Source organism: Osmerus mordax, chromosome 1, assembly GCF_038355195.1.
Source record: "Osmerus mordax isolate fOsmMor3 chromosome 1, fOsmMor3.pri, whole genome shotgun sequence".
Classification (NCBI taxonomy): domain Eukaryota; kingdom Metazoa; phylum Chordata; class Actinopteri; order Osmeriformes; family Osmeridae; genus Osmerus; species Osmerus mordax.
Window position 1 is genome coordinate 22040372 of NC_090050.1, and position 18161 is coordinate 22058532.

Sequence of the window (18161 nt, forward strand, 5' to 3'; positions counted from 1 at the left end):
GGGGGGGCTCTCGGCCCACGGGAAGTGTGTGTTTTGTGTGTTTCTGATTGAGTGGAGTGTTAACCAGAGTTGACAGCTGGAGAGGTGACTTCCAGACTTTATTACCAAATCTGTGTCACTCTAGTCGTTTCCCCGACATGCACACACACGCACACCAACGCCTATAATACTCTAAATCCTGTTAATCATGCTGGGCCGCTTCCCTCCCTCATCTTTACCAGGGTGAAGAAGTAACCATGAATATCGGTTGTTTATGCGAGAACAAAGTAACACAGGAACCTGCGAAGTTCCCGGAGATGGTTGTGGCTACAACTACATGAGAATGTTTTTGTTTCACTTGTATTTGGCCTTGAAGATCCTGTCAGTGTCCTGTGATGAGCGCGTGCTCGATTCCAGCCACAAATGAACCGTGAAAGCGCGTGGGACATGCGCGCTTCCTTTCTATCAGCGCGAGACTGCTGACGAGGCACGCGCAACCAGCGGAGCATCAGTTCCTCCTTTTAGCGTGCTTTGTGAAATTCTGATGTTTCCCTGAAAGGAATAAACCTAGACCTAGACAACTGCTCCAGTTTTTTAAATGCATTTAACAAACCGTCATCTGCCGTTATAGAACTATATCCGTGCGTGCATTTCATCCAGTTGGAAATTATCTCGTTTTTCTATTTCCGAATGAATAGTTCTCTCTTACAATCAAAATGCCTGAGCTCATATCTGTGGACGATTTTATTGCGGAGACCTTGGAGGACTACAGCTCACCCACAACCTCGTCTTTCACCACCAAGATGTCAAGTTGTAGAAACACCGCAAACAATTTGGAAGAGGTAGGCTACACAACAAAACACGTTTACATCGTTTCATTCTGTTACAGGTGACAATGGATTTGTGTTCCGTGTGTGTAGCCTACTGTAGCTTTGCCTCGCAGTGAGTTGTGTGGAGGGTGACTTGCCATTACCAAGGCAACGTTAGGAGCCCAGTGTGGATCCAGTAGGTGTGCCAGAGCATTTGGTATCGACGCACTGTCGCTCCATCTAGCTGCGGGAACATAGGACACCTTCCTTTGTGTCCGTAGCTTGTTTTGCGTGGTTTTTCTTTGTGTTTCTTTTACTCTCCATTGTAGCTAATGGATGGAGCTCCTCTAGTAGCCAGTGTAGTCTATTGCTCTGCCGCCCCGAGGCAGCGGCAGGGAGAGGACTAATCACGGTAAACGGGTGCTAATTATCGTGAGGTTCTTTGTTTGACTGTCCATTCCTCCGGACGCTCGTGCTCTCTGTCATCTTGTCACCGAGACACGCGAGAAAATGCATGTGCTTGAATTTTATATTAAGAACCATGAATTAAACCACACTATATGTTGGATTAAAAATAGAATTTCATATTTGTGTTGCAGTTTAAAACCGCAGTCGCTATTTTAAGATGTGCGTTTTTGATGCCCATTATCAGTAGGCAGGAGCGTTATCGCTTAGTTGCTCTTGGTTATATGAGGCAGTCTGTAGGTAGGCAACATCGCTTCCATCCATAGCAAGGACGGATGTCAGGGTCCAGGAGAAATGCCCTAGAGATCTACAGCATCTTCATTTAAGACATATTTTGTTTGTTAGTTTTTGCAACAGTGTTTTCAACAGATCCACTCAGACAGGTAAAACATCGATCATCCTTATCATCCTCATGGAGTGAATCTCTCAGCGGTCACCTGTTCCAGTGGAGCTGCTATAAGTCTGGCAGTATAGGTTTATCTGATTGAAGCAACCGTTGGAGGTCATGGCAACCCCTGACACAAACTGGCAGGTTACCATGGTGACGACCCGACCGGGGAGTGGGGGGGGTGCTGGTAGGGTGGGTGGGGGTGGGGTTCCCCACCCTGACTGGCCGGGTCATTAGATTAATGATTCTAGAAAGTAACTGAAACCAATAACGAAACCCCACACAAATACTAACACACACACACCAGACAGATTTAGAGGACAGGGTGAGGAGGATTGAGATCAAGTATCATGGTGGTTAGGAACCAGGACAGAGCAACACTGTGGTTTGAGAGAAAGAGTGTTTGAGTGTTTTACAGCAGCTGTTGTTGTTCCTGTGTGTGTGTGTTTGTATGTGCGTGTGTGTGTGTGTTGTGACTGGCTTCAGAGCATCTTCTGTCAGGATGAACATATGTTCCCTGCGGGGCTGAGCATTGATGAATTTCAGAGAGGATTAGGATTAACTGGGCCAATGAGCGGGAATAAAAATCACATACCCCCAAACTCCCCCCCCCCTTAATTAATAGGAGCATAATCCTGAAAATATGAATATGGAACCACATCTAACATCAATCACAATAATTTAAAACTATCCAATATCAAATGTGTTATTATGTTAATAATAATCCATAACATAATTAACATCACGTATGCTGTTGATGGAGCAATGGCCTATCTCTATACTGGGGATGTTACTGTAATGACCATCAAATTGCTGACCAATACTGCTTCACAGAGACCATGACTAGGGAAGAGGAGAGGGGAAGAGAGAGGGCAAGAGATAGAGCGAGAGGGGAGGTGAGAAAGGTATTAGGCAGGAGAGAGAGAGAGAGAGAGCGGGGGACTGAGGGAAAGGGAGTGTGATTAAGAGGTTGTGTGACGGTGAGAGAGCAAGAGTCAAGAGAAAGAGAAAGTGGGGGAGAGAACAAGGGGGGGGGGGCGGGGTGGAGTGTGAGTGTGAGTGTGAGTGTGAGTGAGAGAGAGAGAGAGAGAGACTGGACTGCTAATGAACAACATATTGCAGATCAGTACAGAATGTTAGATACAGTGACTAGAGAGGTGTGAGGAAGAGAGAGGGAACACGGAAGAGAGAGCAGCATGGGAGGGAGGGAGGGAGGAGGAGAGGGAGGAGAGAGAGAGAGAGAGAGAGAGAGAGAGAGAGAGAGAGAGAGAGAGATGAGAGAGAGAGAGAAGAGAGAGAGAGAGAGAGAGAGAGAGAGAGAGAGAGAGAGAGAGAGAGAGAGAGAGGAGAGAGAGAGAGAGAGAGAGAGAGAGAGAGAGAGAGAGGAGAGAAGAGAGAGAGAGAGAGAGAGAGAGAGAGAGAGAGAGAGAGAGAGAGACCGTTGGGGAATTCAAAAGAGAAAGAGAAGTAGCTATGACAGGAAGTGCAAAACAACTTGAAAGCATTGGTCCTCCTTGACTCCATCTCCAAGTAAAGTTGTGTCCTCCATCTCCTGTGAGAAAGTGAGTCTGTGTGAGTGTGCCTGCGCTGCCCCAGGGGGGTTCAGTGTGCAGGGCTACACACATCTGGCCTCGTCCAGTACAGTGGTCATTCCAGGCTCAGAGATCTCTGGGCTGGTAAACAGTGAGATGTGGAGAGTCCATTGAAGTGGAAGTGATGTTGATGATTGTTCGGTTGAGTGTGTTTGGATGACTGAGCACCTCTCCTGTTTGGATACTGTTCTACACGGCCCCTTGCATCTACCGCTCTCCATACATCCCCTCCTCATCTCCTCCATCTCTCCATACATCCCCTCCTCATCTCCTCCAGCTCTCCATACATCCCCTCCTCATCTCCTCCATCTCTCCATACATCCCCTCCTCATCTCCTCCAGCTCTCCATACATCCCCTCCTCATCTCCTCCATCTCTCCATACATCCCCTCCTCATCTCCTCCATCTCTCCATACATCCCCTCCTCATCTCCTCCATCTCTCCATACATCCCCTCCTCATCTCCTCCAGCTCTCCATACATCCCCTCCTCATCTCCTCCATCTCTCCATACATCCCCTCCTCATCTCCTCCATCTCTCCATACATCCCCTCCTCATCTCCTCCATCTCTCCATACATCCCCTCCTCATCTCCTCCATCTCTCCATACATCCCCTCCTCATCTCCTCCATCTCTCCACTGCTTCTCTTGTTCCTTCTCTTCTTCTCAACTTCGCTTTCTTTTCTCTTCATCACTTCCATCTCTCCTTTCCTTTTCCCTTCTTTATCTACTGTATCCCCCTCCTCCCCACTCCTCCCCTCCTCTGCTCCCCCCTGGTGTGGGTACAGAGTGGGGCCACATCAGCAGGATAGTATCTCCTTATAGAATCACATTATTATAGGGTAGGCCTCCAATTACCAAGAGCACATTCCTCCTAATATGTGGGTGTGTGTGGGTGTTTGTTATCTGAGGTCCAGGTTTAGTCAACAAGCTCTTTCAGCTACATACCGTGGACTGACGGAAAACAAAGGCTGAAAGAATGGCAGAATTAAAGTGCGTGTGTGGGTGTTTGTGTATGGGGTGTGTGAATGTGTTTGTGTGTATGTGTTTGTGTGTATGGGTGTGTTTGTGGGTGTGTTTGTGTATGGGTGTGTGTATGTGTCTGTGTGTGTGTGTTTGTGTATGGGTGTGTTTGTGTGTATGTGTTTGTGTATGTGTCTGTGTGCTGAGTATGTAGTCCCTGCCACCCAGTCTGCATTGTCAGGGGATTTTGCAGCTCAACAGCAGAGATCAACACCCTCTAGCAGCTCTCACCATGTGCTACTTACATGAGGAGAATGCCTATTCATTCAGTACATCAAGAATAATTTTATATTAAGTTTACATAGGATACAAAAAACAATAGTTTCACTATAGATCAACCATTGAAATCTGCCATTTCAACATTCAGATCCTCTTGCCTGTTGATGTTTGCTGTGTGTGTGTGTGTGTGTGTGCCTGTGTGTGCTCGTGCACGGATATTTGAATATATATTGAGTCTTGCGGATGACCAAAATGCCGGTGTCCATTGTATATATCTTTTATAGTCTTTCTGTAAGGCAATAGTCATGGTCCCACTTTCCTAGTGAGGATTATTTAACATCCTGCCGGTTGTGAGTGTTTGTGTGTGTGCTTGCATGTGTGTGTGTGTGTGTGTGTGTGTGTTGCTTCCGCGTGACCAGTTCTATGCAGGGCCACAGAGTTTTCACAGTCCCCCAGACCTGAAGCAGATACATTATCTAACGTTGGAGTTGGAACATTTAGTTGTTAGAGATGTTAGTGTGTGTTATTGTCAGAGGTGACAGGTCCGAACACTAAAGCAGGGCCTGGGGGAACCAGTAAAAAGAGGGAGGAGGGAGTGAAAGAGGAAGGAAGAGAAATGAACTGGAAGAGATCATCAGTTTCGAAACAGGAAGACGTTTCCATGGAAACGGGCTCTTGGAGGGAAGTAGATTTTGAGGACAAAGAGATACGGGCTCTTGGAGGGAAGTAGATTTTGAGGACAAAGAGATTAATTTAGGAGTTGGTGAGATAGAGCGATGGAGGGAGAGGGGGGGAGGATCTGTTGAAGTGGAGAGGGGGAGGGACTGATGGGAGAGTGATTGAGAGGTGCGGAGTGGCTGTAGTCAGCAGGAGGGAGGGAGGGAAGGATAGAGGGGTGTAGAGCAGGGTCTTAATTACGCCATCATTACGGCTTATGGATGTTTAACACAGACGTTATCAGGCCATCGGATTGAATGGCAGGATGATGGCTGAACCCTCCTCACCATGAACAGTATCTGTGATCTGGCTGCTGGCTGCTGACTCAGAGAGCGAGACCTAGCGACATAGCCTAGCCCCTGGGGACTGGGAGGGAAACCCCATCTCAGACGATTCAAGTGAGGAAGCTGGGGACTGCTGTGTGGCGGGGGTATGCAGCGGTACGGATGATTCTAATTGGATAGTGAGATAAAAGAGGAAGTTGAGTTCCTGTGTAGTCAGCAGTTGGGGGGGGGGGGGGGGGGGGGGAGTGCAAACCAGGAACAGAAAAGGGTTTTTGAGGAGAGATCCCTGAATTGAACCACTTTTTTCTCTAGATGAACTCTCCTCTTCCTCTACTCTTCTCTGATTGTGTTACTGGTTTGTGTCACGCCTGGTTAACTCCAGGATCACATTCATGTCCTGAGCCAGTCAGCTGAACACCCTCCCTTCTTCTTTGTGTGTCTTCTCCTTCCCTGCTCACTACCCCGTCAGAGACCTCCTAGGTCACCAGCCATGTCCTACAAACCCTCGTAACCCCTGTCCATAATGTCTGTGTGTATTGCTCTGTAAGGTTTGTGCATGTTTGTGTGTGTGTGTGTGCTTGTTTCCATCTGAGAGCAGATGTTGAGGTATACGTTAGGCCATGCAGTGATGCGTAAATAGGCCAGAGAGTGTGTGTGTGATTAGGTAACATCAGCCTGGAGCCTGGGTACCACCATCTGGAACCACAGCAAGACCAAAGCCAGTCCACTACGCATGGAGGGATGAGGAGAAGGAGAGACACTGACAGAAACAGGATTGGTTTTAGCTTGATTAGTATGGCCTGACTTGTGTAGAAATGTACCTGTATTTATTGAGAGAGAGAGAGAGAGAGAGAGAGAGAGGGAGAGAGAGAGGGAGAGAGAGAGAGAGAGAGAGAGAGAGAGAGAGAGAGAGAGAGAGAGAGAGAGAGAGAGAGAGAGAGAGAGGAGAGAGGGAGAGAGAGGGAGAGAGAGGGAGAGAGAGGGAGGGAGAGAGAGAGAGAGAGGGAGAGAGAGGGAGAGAGAGGGAGAGAGAGGGAGAGGGAGGGAGAGGGAGGGAGAGGGAGAGGGAGAGGGAGAGGGAGAGGAAGACGGAGAGGAAGAGGGAGAGGGAGGGGGAGGGAGGGGGAGGGGGAGAGGGGGAGTGTAACACAGCTTCTAGAATGTGTTGTCAGTAGGCCTCAGCTGTTGGAACACTGCCATGGCCTTGTATGAGACTGTTGTTGATTAAGAGCAGGTTATGCATTGAAAGGTAGTTTACACAGGCCAAGACTCCATTCTAAAACATGCTGGCAGAGTGTGAATTATACAATGACAATCGGGGGGGTCAACTTCTTATCCAGTGCGTGTATCGACCCCCCCGACCTGTTGGTTTTACCTCTTTTGGGGGGGTCCAAGTCTTAATTAGGGGGGTCAGACCCTCCCCAAACCCCCCCGTAATTCTCACCCTGCATGCTGGAAAATGTAGTACACAATGTTAACTCATTATTATTTGTATTTTTACTGCTGCACTAGTTTTACTGTTCATGTGCTGGAGGCATGTTTATGTTAGATGCTGTGAGTTTGTGTGAATGTTAGCTTGTCCCTCACTATGTTCTGTTCAGTTGGCCATGTAGGATTGATTTGATTTGCTGTAACCCAAGATACGATTTTTTAACAACTTGTCAGTTGTACTTACTCTCTATTGCTTTCTCTTCCTCTGTGTGTGTGTGTGTGTGTGTGTGTGTACAGGCTCTGGACAGCGACAGGACAGTGTTACAGAAGATGAAGAAAGCAGCCAAGGCCAAACATTTGTCAGGACAAGGTAACACACAAACAGTCTTGATCCCTGCCCCACCCTGCTTTGCTCTTTCCTGCCTTGCCCTAATCTTACCTGCCTTACCTTAACCTGGGTTCCTGCCGTCCGTAGACCACATCTCCCACCTCGAGCACTACATCAGCTCTATGGAGAAGCTGTCGGCCAACTGCCACTCCAACGGCGAGGAGGAGGTGGCCTCGGCCTTCACGCGCTTTGCCGAGTTCTCCAGGGAGCTTCTCACCCCCATGAAGAACCTGGTGAGGAGGAGGGGGAGGGAGGGAGGGAGGGTGGGAGAGCGAGGGGCTGCCGGGGTGAATGACAGGTCAGAGGATGGAGGGGAAGGAGAGCTGGTGAGGGATGGAGGGATGAATGATGGATGAAGAGAGGGCTGGGGGAAAGGGTGATGGTCGTTAACGATGCTGTTCTCCTCCCTGCAGCTGAAGAGCATGCTCCACAACATCAACTTCTTCCTGGAGTCCCTGGTGAAGGGAGACCTGAAGGAGGTGAAGGGGGTGAGTCGACTGGCTGCCTACCACACACACACACACACACACACACACACACACACACACACACACACACACACAGTGCTTCAACGTCTGCCTCCTGCTTCACACAATCCCATATTGAATAGCTGGCCTCCATCTCTCTCCCTTTTATCTGTCCTTCTCAGGATCTGAAGAAGCCATTTGACAGAGCCTGGAGAGACTATGAGAGCAGATTGTGAGTTTTTGCGCATCTGTGTGTGTGTGTGTGTGTGTGTGTGTTTGTGTATGTGTGTTCATAAGCGTGTGACAGTCAGAACCCCCTCCCTCCCTGATGTCCAGACAGTCAGGACTCCCACACACCAAACCCTCTCCAAATTCACACAGCCATGGCACCAGCCCCTCCCCTCTACATCCAGACAGTCAGGACATTCATGTTTACCATGGTCCCTCAGGCCTTGCTCGCTCACATGAGTAACCGCTATCAGATGAGCACATCACCACCAAGGATCTGTTTGAATGCCCTCCCTTATTGTCGCCCTGCTGCCTTCCCTCCCTCCCTCCCTCCCTCCCTCCCTCCCTCCCTCCCTCCCTCCCTCCCTCCCTCCCTCCCTCCCTCCCTCCCTCCCTTCCTCCCTCCTCCCTCCCTCCCTCCCTCCCTCCCTCCCTCCCTCCCTCCCTCCCTCCCTCCCTCCCTCCCTCCCTCCTTCCTTCCTTCCTTCCTTCCTTCCTTCCCTCCCTCCCTCCCTCCCTCCTTTCCTTGTATGGTTCCATCTGAGAAATCCCAGATCAGAGGTGCGTTGCTATGACAGCTGTGTCGATGACCCCATGTTTCGTCCTATCCAGTCAAACAGGCTCGAAAGCAGTTTGAGCTAATAGGCTGGTTCTAAATGATAATAACTCTACCTCTTTTTACCTTAGTTCTCTCTTCAGCTTTCTTCTTTCAGTAACAGTCCCTCTCTCTCTCTCTCCATTTTTTTGTAATCACCCACTCTTCCTACCCCTTCATTATCCATTCTTCACCTCCCCTTCTCTTCCCTGTCTCTGCTCCTTCCCTCTTCTTCTAAATAGAGACAATTTCAGTGTCATAGCAACCAGCCCTCAGTGAATTAATTTCCTGAGGAGGGTTGTGATTGGTCAATGCGTCTGTTTCCATACAAACTGCCACAGTCGGTTGACCTTTAACCTTTAAAAAAGGAGGATTTGCTGTTGTGTTAGTCACTGACTTACTCTTATTGTTGGGATGTTTAGTCACTCAATATGTCCCTTCACAAATGTTATGAACAGTGTTATCTTGGCCTTGTACCTGGAATGAGTATTGTCCCCTGCCCCAGTGACCTCTGGGATCTGGAGTTTTTCTACAACCCAGTGCTTGTAGTCCTGAGATTATCTTTCTTGATGGTGCTAACACAAGACACCCAAAGACGAGTTACACTGCAAACCAAACATGAGAGCTCATAAACAAATAACTGAAATACATGTATAAGCTCTGAAGATCTCCTGTGTGTGTGTGTGTGTGTGTCAGTACTAAGATAGAGAAGGAGAAGCGGGAGCTGGCTAAGCAGTACGGTATGGTGAGGACGGAGGTGAGCGGAGGAGAGATCGCTGAGGATCTGGAGAAAGAGCGAAGGATGTTCCAACTGCACATGTGTGAGGTGAGGGGCAACGCGTCAAAACATGCTGCATGCTACATGCTACAACTGCTTTATTCATTAATTCTTTATTAGGTTTTTTGGAAGCTATGACTGCTAATACCACTCTGTGTGTGTGTGTGTGTGTGTGTGTGCTTTTTAGTATCTGATCAAAGTGAACGAGATCAGACCAAGAGAGGAGTAGACCTGCTCCAAAACCTCATCAAACACTACCACTCCCAGTACAAGTACGGGCATGGCTCAGTCACACACACACACACTCTCTCTCTCTCTCTCTCTCTCTCTCTCTCTCTCTCTCTCTCTCTCTCTCTCTCTCTCTCTCTCTCTCTCACTCTCACTCTCACTCTCACACACACACATACACAAAAACTTGTGTTTAATACTTTAAAAGCAACATCTTGTGTTAGTGAGGAGTCGTGTGTGTGTGTTAGTTTCCTGCAGGAGTGTGTGTCAGCTACAGAGCGTCTGAAGCAGTACATGGAGGAGCTGACAGGAGGGCTGGGCACTGTGAGTGCTGCTCTTACTGTTATACACTCTTACTGTTATACACTCTTACTGTTATACACTCTTACTGTTTTACACTCTTACTGTTATACACTCTTACTGTTATACACTCTTACTGTTATACACTCTTACTGTTATACACTCTTACTGTTTTACACTCTTACTGTTATACACTCTGTTATACACTCTTACTATTAAACATTCTTACTGTTATAGACTCTTACTGTTATACACTCTCATGACCGTCCTGTCACTAGGTTATTACTCTTATACACTCTTATTACTATCCTGTCACTGTGAGTGCTGTTCTTACTGTTATACACTCTTATTACCGTCCTGTCACCAGGGTATTCTTTTTTATGTATGTATAAGGGACCATGTACAGTAAAAAACAAATATTACCATTTGATGAACCATTCCAGATTATAGCTTTAAGATGTTTTTTCTCTTTTCTGAAACTATGAACAGACAGTGGTGTGGAATGTTTAGAGAGTGGGAGTCTTCTGTTGGATGTGTGTGTGTGTGTGCACGTGTGTGCGTGTGTGGGGAGGGGTGTTGCTGCTGACAGATTCTTAAAATTCTGAAGGAGTGTGTTGATGTTGGCGATAATGACTGTGTAACTGAGTGTGTGTGTGTGTGTGTGTCCAGATTAAACAAAGGCAGGACGAGGAGAAGAGACAACTCTGTTCTCTGAGAGACCAGCTCCGACCTTCACTACAGCCTGAGCTCAAAGAGGTGAGCTTACTCACACACACATATGTACACACACATCCAGCTTTCTGTCTATTCTTCTTACACATACATCTCTCTCTCTCTCTCTCTCTTTGCCTTTGTCTCTATCTCTTTGTCTCTGTCTGTCTCTCTCTCTCTGTCTTTCTCAGTCGCACTCTCTCACACACACACATATTTCATACTTTCAAGCTTATTGATGGTAAACTTGTCTTTGTTTGCTGCTGCTGGGGATCCAGGCTAGGAGAGTAAGTGACGATAACTGTGATGTTATGTTGATGTGGGACCAGTATGTCTACACACTGCTCCTGGCCGTCCATGCCCCTCCTGCCTCTGGTTGTCTGGGTGTTAGTGTGGCAGCCCATGGCTTGTGACCGCTGCTCTGCCTTGTCAACCCGTTCTCTGTGTTGCTCTGTGGTGTTTGTCTCAGGTCTGTGGTGTGTCTGTGGGGTGTGTCTCATGTCTGTGGGGTGTGTCTCAGATCTGTGGGGTGTGTCTCGGGTCTGTGCTGTGTGTCTGCTTTGTGTTGAGTGTTTTGTATCTGCTCTGTGTTGTGCGTTTCTAGCCCGTGTTGTGTGTTTCTGCGCTGTGATGTCATAGATGACTGGGCAGACTGCTATGCACCTATTAGCGATGCACAATGCCTCAGGTTTACGGTATCAGGCTATATTAATGTAAAATATTATTATCAGGTGATCAGCATTGTGGAGGCTAACTATGAGTAACATGTATCCCGTGTGTGTGTGTGTCTGTGTGTGTGTGTGTGTGTGCCACAGGACTCCATCAGCAGACAGGCTGCGTACAGCATGCACCAGCTGCAGGGCAATAAGCAGTACGGGAGTGAGAGGAATGGCTCTCTCTACAAGAAGAGTGATGGGTAGATATCAAACTACAGATGTTCACTTCCGGTCCATCTAACCACATTATTTCATTTCGAATGGCTTTAAATTTTCTTTCTTTTCCTCTCTATGTCAATATCAACACCTATACTAGATCTGTTTCTGTCTCTCTCTGTCTTGCTCTCTCACATTTCAATTCAAATGGTTTTAAACGTCTCTTACAATCTCTGTCTATATGTATACCTATACTGTATCCCTCTCTCTCTGTCTCTCTCTCGCAGGCTGAGGAAGATGTGGCAGAAGAGGAGATGTTCGGTGCAGAACTGCTACCTCACCATCGCCCATGGAACTGTGAGTCTGCTGGGTCTCTCTGGCCTGTCTCCCCATGTAGAAACACATGCACACGCACGTGCAAATGCACTCACACTCTTCCAACCACAGAAGTGCTGTTAGCTATGGCAGCCCACTGAAATGCAACTCTGGAAACCAGTGCTGTTAGGACATGCCCTACAGTAGGCCTGCTCCTATCCCTGACCTCTGACCTCTGACCCCTGACCTCTCTGCAGCCCAACAAATCTCCTGCCAAGCTGAACCTGCTGACCTGCCAGGTCAAACCCAGCCTGGAGGACAAGAAGTGCTTTGACCTCATCTCCCGTGAGCCAGACCACAACCACAACCACAACAAAATGAATTACAACACTGAATATCTTACTGCCAGAAACCACTTTTTACCTCATTTAGAGTCAACAGACTGCAGAGTGCATGTAAAGCTTATTCTCCAAAGCTTTTGTGTTCAGTCTTCTTTCTCTTGTGTTGCAGATAATCGCACATATCATTTCCTGGCTGAGGATGAGTCAGAGTGTGTGGCGTAAGTAAAAGCTTTTTCATGTCTGGCCCATTCTCACACACACCCTCACACACACAAATATACTTAACAAGACACCTAACAGACATACATTTACAGCCCCCCCCCCCAAGCTGGTAAAGAGGGAGAGGTAGAAGATACTGAAATGATCAGATCAGATTACACAAGACATGTAACACACATCTTGTGTGTGTGTGTGTGTACGTGCGTGTTCGTGTGTGTGTAAACGTGTGTTTGTGTGTGTGCACCAGATGGATCTCTGTGCTGAGTAACAGTAAGCAGGAGGCGCTGAGTGTGGCTCTGGATGGGGGGCGGGGCGGGGGGCGGGGCGGGGGAGAAAACAGCCTGGACGACCTGACCAGGGCCATCACTGATGACATCAGACGCATGCCCGGCAACAACGTCTGCTGCGACTGTGGAGCGCCAGGTCAGAAACACACACATGACTGCTCTAGAAACACATAGATCTATTCTGTCATGACAACAGCGATCATGGCCAGAAACACAGATTACTTTTGTAGAAACACACAGACACCTTCTAAACTCATGTAGATATATATATATGTATGTGTGTCTCCGTCTGTCTGCCTGTCTGTCTCTCTCTCTGCCTGTCTGCCTGTCTCTCTGTCTGTCTGTCCAGAGCCCAGCTGGATCTCCACTAACCTGGGCATCCTGACCTGTATCGAGTGCTCAGGGATTCACAGAGAGATGGGCGTCCACTACTCACGCATACAGTCCCTCTGTCTGGACACCCTGGGAACCTCAGAGCTTCTGGTGAGTCTGACCTTGCCTGACCTTTGACCTCCCACATTAACCCTCAGAAGGTCAATCAGAGGTTGGGTCAATAGGTTGATCTCATGATAACCTATTCATGGTTGTAATATACATACCAGTAATGGTTTTCTTTTCGTTTTTTTTCTGTTCTTCTTTTCTTTTCTCTCCTCGCTTGCTTGATCTTGTGCAGCTGGCCAGGAACGTTGGGAACTCAGGCTTCAATGAGATTGTTGAGGCCAACCTGTTAAGCCCCTCCCAAAAGCCCACTGCCATGAGTGACATGTGAGTGAGCCAATCATTGACACTTTCCTACTAGAATCATCAACTCATGCAGAATTATGTAACTGAATGTGTTACTCTATGTATTCTGTGTGTGTTTCTGGGTGTATGTTCCTATGTTTGTGTATTCTGTGTGTGTTCCTGTGTGTGTGTGTTCCTGTGTGTGTGTGCTTGTGTTCCTGTGTGTGTGTGTGTGTGTGTGTTCTGTGTCCGTGTAGGGCTATGCGTAAGGACTACATCCTGTGTAAGTATGTGAAGGGTCAGTTTGCCCAGCGAGGGAGCAGTTCTCCTGCGACGCTGCGACGCAGCCTGCAGGAGGCAGTACGGAGCCGAGACGTGTTCAGCCTCATCCAGCTGTACGCTCAGAGATCAGACCTCAGCCTGCCTCTGCACACCTACGTACAGGTACACACACACACACCGTTTTTCATAGACGCTGTTTTGTGTACACACACACCGCACACTTAAATTAAAAAACGCCTTTGTTTACACACCATTTTTTTGAAGCACTTTGGTGAGCACACCAAATTTGGATTTTATAGATGCGCTTTTGTGTAAACACGCCACATGTTTTTATAAACGCACTTGTGAACACACGCACACTAACATGTCTATCTGTCCACAGGAGAAGGGGGAAACTGCCCTCCACCTGGCCGTCCTATTGGCTGACAGGACCTCATTGCACATGGTCGACTTCTTGGTTCACAACTGGTGGGTTTAGTTTCTGGGCGTGTGTGGGCCTACAACTGTTGTTATAATTTTATCATTACACCATTTAAAAGTTAAAATGTAAGAAGTAGAAAGTACATATATTTGTGTAAAAAAATTAAGGAATGAAAGTAAAAGTTGTCAGAATTTTTTTTTGCAAAGTAAAGTGCTGATACCAGAACAATATACTTAAGTACAGTAACACAGTACTTTGACTTGGTTACTTCCCATCTCTGTTCAGCACTAACCTGGACGCCCAGACTTCCAGAGGCAGCACAGCCGTTCACTACTGCTGCCTCCACAATAACACTGAGTGCCTCAAACTGCTGCTCCGGGCTAAGGCCAACACACACCTCAGTGAGTGGGAACACATACACACTCACACTAGAGGTGCCAGGTAGATGTTTTTGGGATGTGGTTGTGATTTCCTGTGTCGGTTCTGATTGGCTGATTGGTCTGTGTTTCAGAAAATGACCTGGGAGAGACGGGGCTGGACATCAGCCGCAGGTTAAAACACAACCACTGTGAAGAACTGGTGAGTCCTAGTCGATAAAATACTGAGTAATACTCTCTCTCTGTCTCTCCCTCCCTCTTTGCACACTCTCTCCTTCAATGTCTCTCTCGCGTTCTCATTCCTACTTTCTTTCTCTCTTCCTCTTTCAAAATGTTGTTAAAGTCAGGTGACTGAGCGGTTAGGGAATCGGGCTAGTTATCTGAAGGTTGCCGGTTCGATTCCTGGCCGTGCAAAATGATGTTGTGTCTTTGGGCAAGGCACTTCACCCTACTTGCCTCGGGGAGAATGTCCCTGTACTTACTGTAAGTCGCTCTGGATAAGAGCGTCTGCTAAATGACTAAATGTAAAACCCAAAGATGTCTCTCTCTCTCTCTCTCTCTCTCTCTCTCTGTCTGTGTGTGAATGTAACGGGGCTTGATACTGTGGGGACTGATCTCCAGATCCAGCAGGCCCAGAGTAACCAGTTCAACATGCACCAGCACGTGGAGTACGAGTGGAGGCTTCGCCATGACGACCCCTATGACCCCTACGACAGCGACGAGGACCTGGAGGACAAGGTTGCAACCTCCAAACCCTCTGACATCACACACATGACATCACACCACACGATGATGCATTTCCTTGTTTGTGCACCGTTGGAGCACAGAGGGAGAGAATGTTCAGCACTGTCTGACTGTCCGTATTTGTGTCTGTCTATGCATATGTGTGCCTATGCATGTGTGTGTGTGTGTGTGTGTGCATGCTTATGTGTGTGTATGCTTGTGTGTGTGTGCATGCTTATGTGTGTGTATGCTTGTGTGTGTGTGTATGCTTGTGTGTGTGTATGCTTGTGTGTGTGTGTGTATGCTTGTGTGTGTGTTGCTCCATCAGAGCGGCCCAGTGAAGAAGGACCGTACCTCTAGGCCCTTCAGCCTGTATCGCACCACCACAACCTCTTCCACCACCCTGGACCGGGAAGGTGGGGGAGGAGGGGGAGGAGGGGGAGGGGGCAGGGGAGGGCTCTTCAGTGTGGGTCGCCGGCTAGCCATGGCTCGCGAGCACAAGCACAGCTCACACACACGCAGCCTGGACAGCCCCCCGCCACCTCCCCCGTCCTCCCCTGCACCTCCTCTACCCCCCAGGGTCAAAGGTGAGTTGACCACCCCCCACCCCTACACCCGAAATTACACTTTCACACACACATATTTACAGTCTTCAGTGTCATGCTGTATGCTAGAACTGTTGTGTGTGTGTGTCAGCCCCCACCGTGCCTCCCCCACCTCCCCCAGTGAGTCCCCCCGAGGGGGAGGTAGGCTGGGGGGAGGTGTTCTCCCCCCCCAGCAGCAGTAAGAAGCGGACCCCCCCTCTCCCCATCGTCATCAGACACAAGAGGACCTACTCTGAGCCCAGCCCCATGGCCCCCTCCAGCCCACACACCCCCCGGCTCACAGGCAACGCAGGTACACCACCCTACACACACACATAAACAAATACACATACACTCACATATTCTTATTATTAATATTCTTGGTTCATTTGTGTGTGTGTGGTGTGTATTTGTGTGTGTGTGTGTGTGTGTAGACTATGGGGTGTCCTCCAGTTCAAGGGGCTACGGGGGTCCAGACTCCTCCTTCCAGAAGTGTGTGTGAGTAAAATGATCTACAGCCTCTCCGTATGCAGCAACACACAGGTCCCCCTGCTGGGGACTGTAGGTACTACAGGAGCCCAGAGTGAACCAACACTGTGTGTTTATCCTCCAGTTCAGGGTCTCCTAAGTTCAACGTGACCAGCCTCAATGCCCTGGATGAGCTGCCAGAGAGAGGTAGGCCCTTCCAAACCCTGACCCCAGACGGCGCCTCTAAAATTAGCTTCATCTTAGCCAAACTGTCTTTGCACACATCTGTTTTACAGCTCCCTTTTGAACACCAACATTATACTGTGTAACTTATCCGCCTTATGTAGGAGATGTAACGGCTGGATCAGCATTTGACTAAAACCATGATCATTACATACAGTTTACATTGACTCCTACACCCCACCTCCTCCTCCCCTCCTCCTCTCTTCCCCTTCAGGCTTCCGGACAGACACAGAGGGAAACTCCTCCCACTTCCTGTATCAGATGTCTCCTCCCAGCAGCAGAGCTCTTACCCTTAGTTCAACCTCCAATCTCCACTCCTTCAGCCTGGATGCCAACGGAGGCCCTGCCCACCATGGGCCCGCCCCCCACCCCCTGCCTCGCAGATCTCTGGTGAGACCCCCTGCCCTCCCAGCCTCCCAGGTCTAAAGGCTACAGTACGTGTTGTTTAGTCCGAAGCGTGCCTTCGCTGGTGCGTGTGTGTGTGTGTGTGAGGCAGGTGAACAATGCGTCTCTCTGTGGAGAAGAACAGAGTCATTCAGTTTGGGATTAACTCACCTAATCCTCATCTCAATGCAAATCCTAACCCTGGTTCTGGTCCTCTGGGTACACTCAGTTAAGCAGCCACCAAGTATATGGACCACATATACAGGCCAAACTACTGTTCAACTGTGGTTTTAAGTGCTCATGTGTCCATGTATGACTTCCTGTGGTCATGTGTCACATGACTCAGGGCCAAGGGAATTGGCCTGTGTGCGATTCAGCTCTGACCTCTGACCCCTCCCCCAGCCCAGACCAAGGCTGCGTCGTGTCCAGGCCATGTACGACTGTGAGGCAGACCACCATGATGAGCTGAGCTTCACTGAGGGAGAGGTGCTGGTGGTGCTTGGAGAAGAGGACGCCGACTGGTGGGTAGGTAGCCCTGGTCTAGGGTCAGATGTTACTGATGGCCAAACTGGCAGATGGGTGGGTGGCGCTGGTCTGGAATCAGTTTGTCTCGAATGACCTTAAATAATCAGATAACTTTCAGAACTTCTGTTAGTTTAAGTGTTGAGTGGACTCTCCTTCCCTCTCTCTCTCTACACAGCATGGTTATGTGGAGGGCCAGCCAAACCACCAGGGTCTGTTCCCCTCCTCTTTCGTCCAGGACCTGGTAGAATGACCCCTGACCCCTGTCTTCCACTGTGCGCAGCATTAAAGCTCATCTCACCTGGGTTGTACATCCAGTCTTCAGATTCCAGAACTCTGGAGAACCGTCCCCCCTGGGTCATGCACGAAGGGCAGATGGAACCGTGAGGGTACATGTTCCGCTGGGCTCTCCTCAGTCCTGAACAGGCCTCGTCTCCACCCACCGTGGGTGGAAGAGACTGAGCTACATTTAGTCATTTAGCAGACGCTCTTATCCAGAGCGACTTACAGTAAGTACAGGGACATTCCCCCGAGGCAAGTAGGGTGAAGTGCCTTGCCCAAGGACACAACGTCAGTTGGCATGACCGGGAATCGAACTGGCAACCTTCGGATTACTAGTCCGACTCCCTCACCGCTCAGCCACCTGACTCCCGACAGAACTCCCTGAGCTCCATCAGTTGATCCTGTAGAACAGCCGTCCTCCACCCTGGTCCTCAGGGACACACTGTCCTGCATGTTTTAGATGTTTCCCTGCTCCAACACACCTGATTCAAATGAATGGGTCGTTATGAAGCTCAGCAG

At 48.8% G+C, this 18161-nt stretch overlaps 1 protein-coding gene across 1 annotated transcript; it reads left to right on the forward strand.

The window, feature by feature from the left end:
• Nucleotides 1–539: 539 nt before the first annotated feature.
• Nucleotides 540–17813, forward strand: unm_sa1614 (un-named sa1614). The gene is given in 29 exon segments (XM_067230161.1): nucleotides 540–821; nucleotides 7202–7274; nucleotides 7380–7525; nucleotides 7706–7780; nucleotides 7942–7991; nucleotides 9279–9408; nucleotides 9548–9569; nucleotides 9572–9632; nucleotides 9837–9912; nucleotides 10558–10644; nucleotides 11415–11515; nucleotides 11759–11828; nucleotides 12044–12131; nucleotides 12297–12345; nucleotides 12594–12769; nucleotides 12983–13116; nucleotides 13307–13398; nucleotides 13614–13800; nucleotides 14021–14106; nucleotides 14345–14460; nucleotides 14571–14638; nucleotides 15058–15174; nucleotides 15488–15746; nucleotides 15856–16056; nucleotides 16178–16241; nucleotides 16357–16418; nucleotides 16669–16844; nucleotides 17241–17363; nucleotides 17539–17813. Coding segments are annotated over 29 exon segments (3090 nt in total). The 5' UTR covers nucleotides 540–695; the 3' UTR covers nucleotides 17614–17813.
• Nucleotides 17814–18161: the final 348 nt, after the last annotated feature.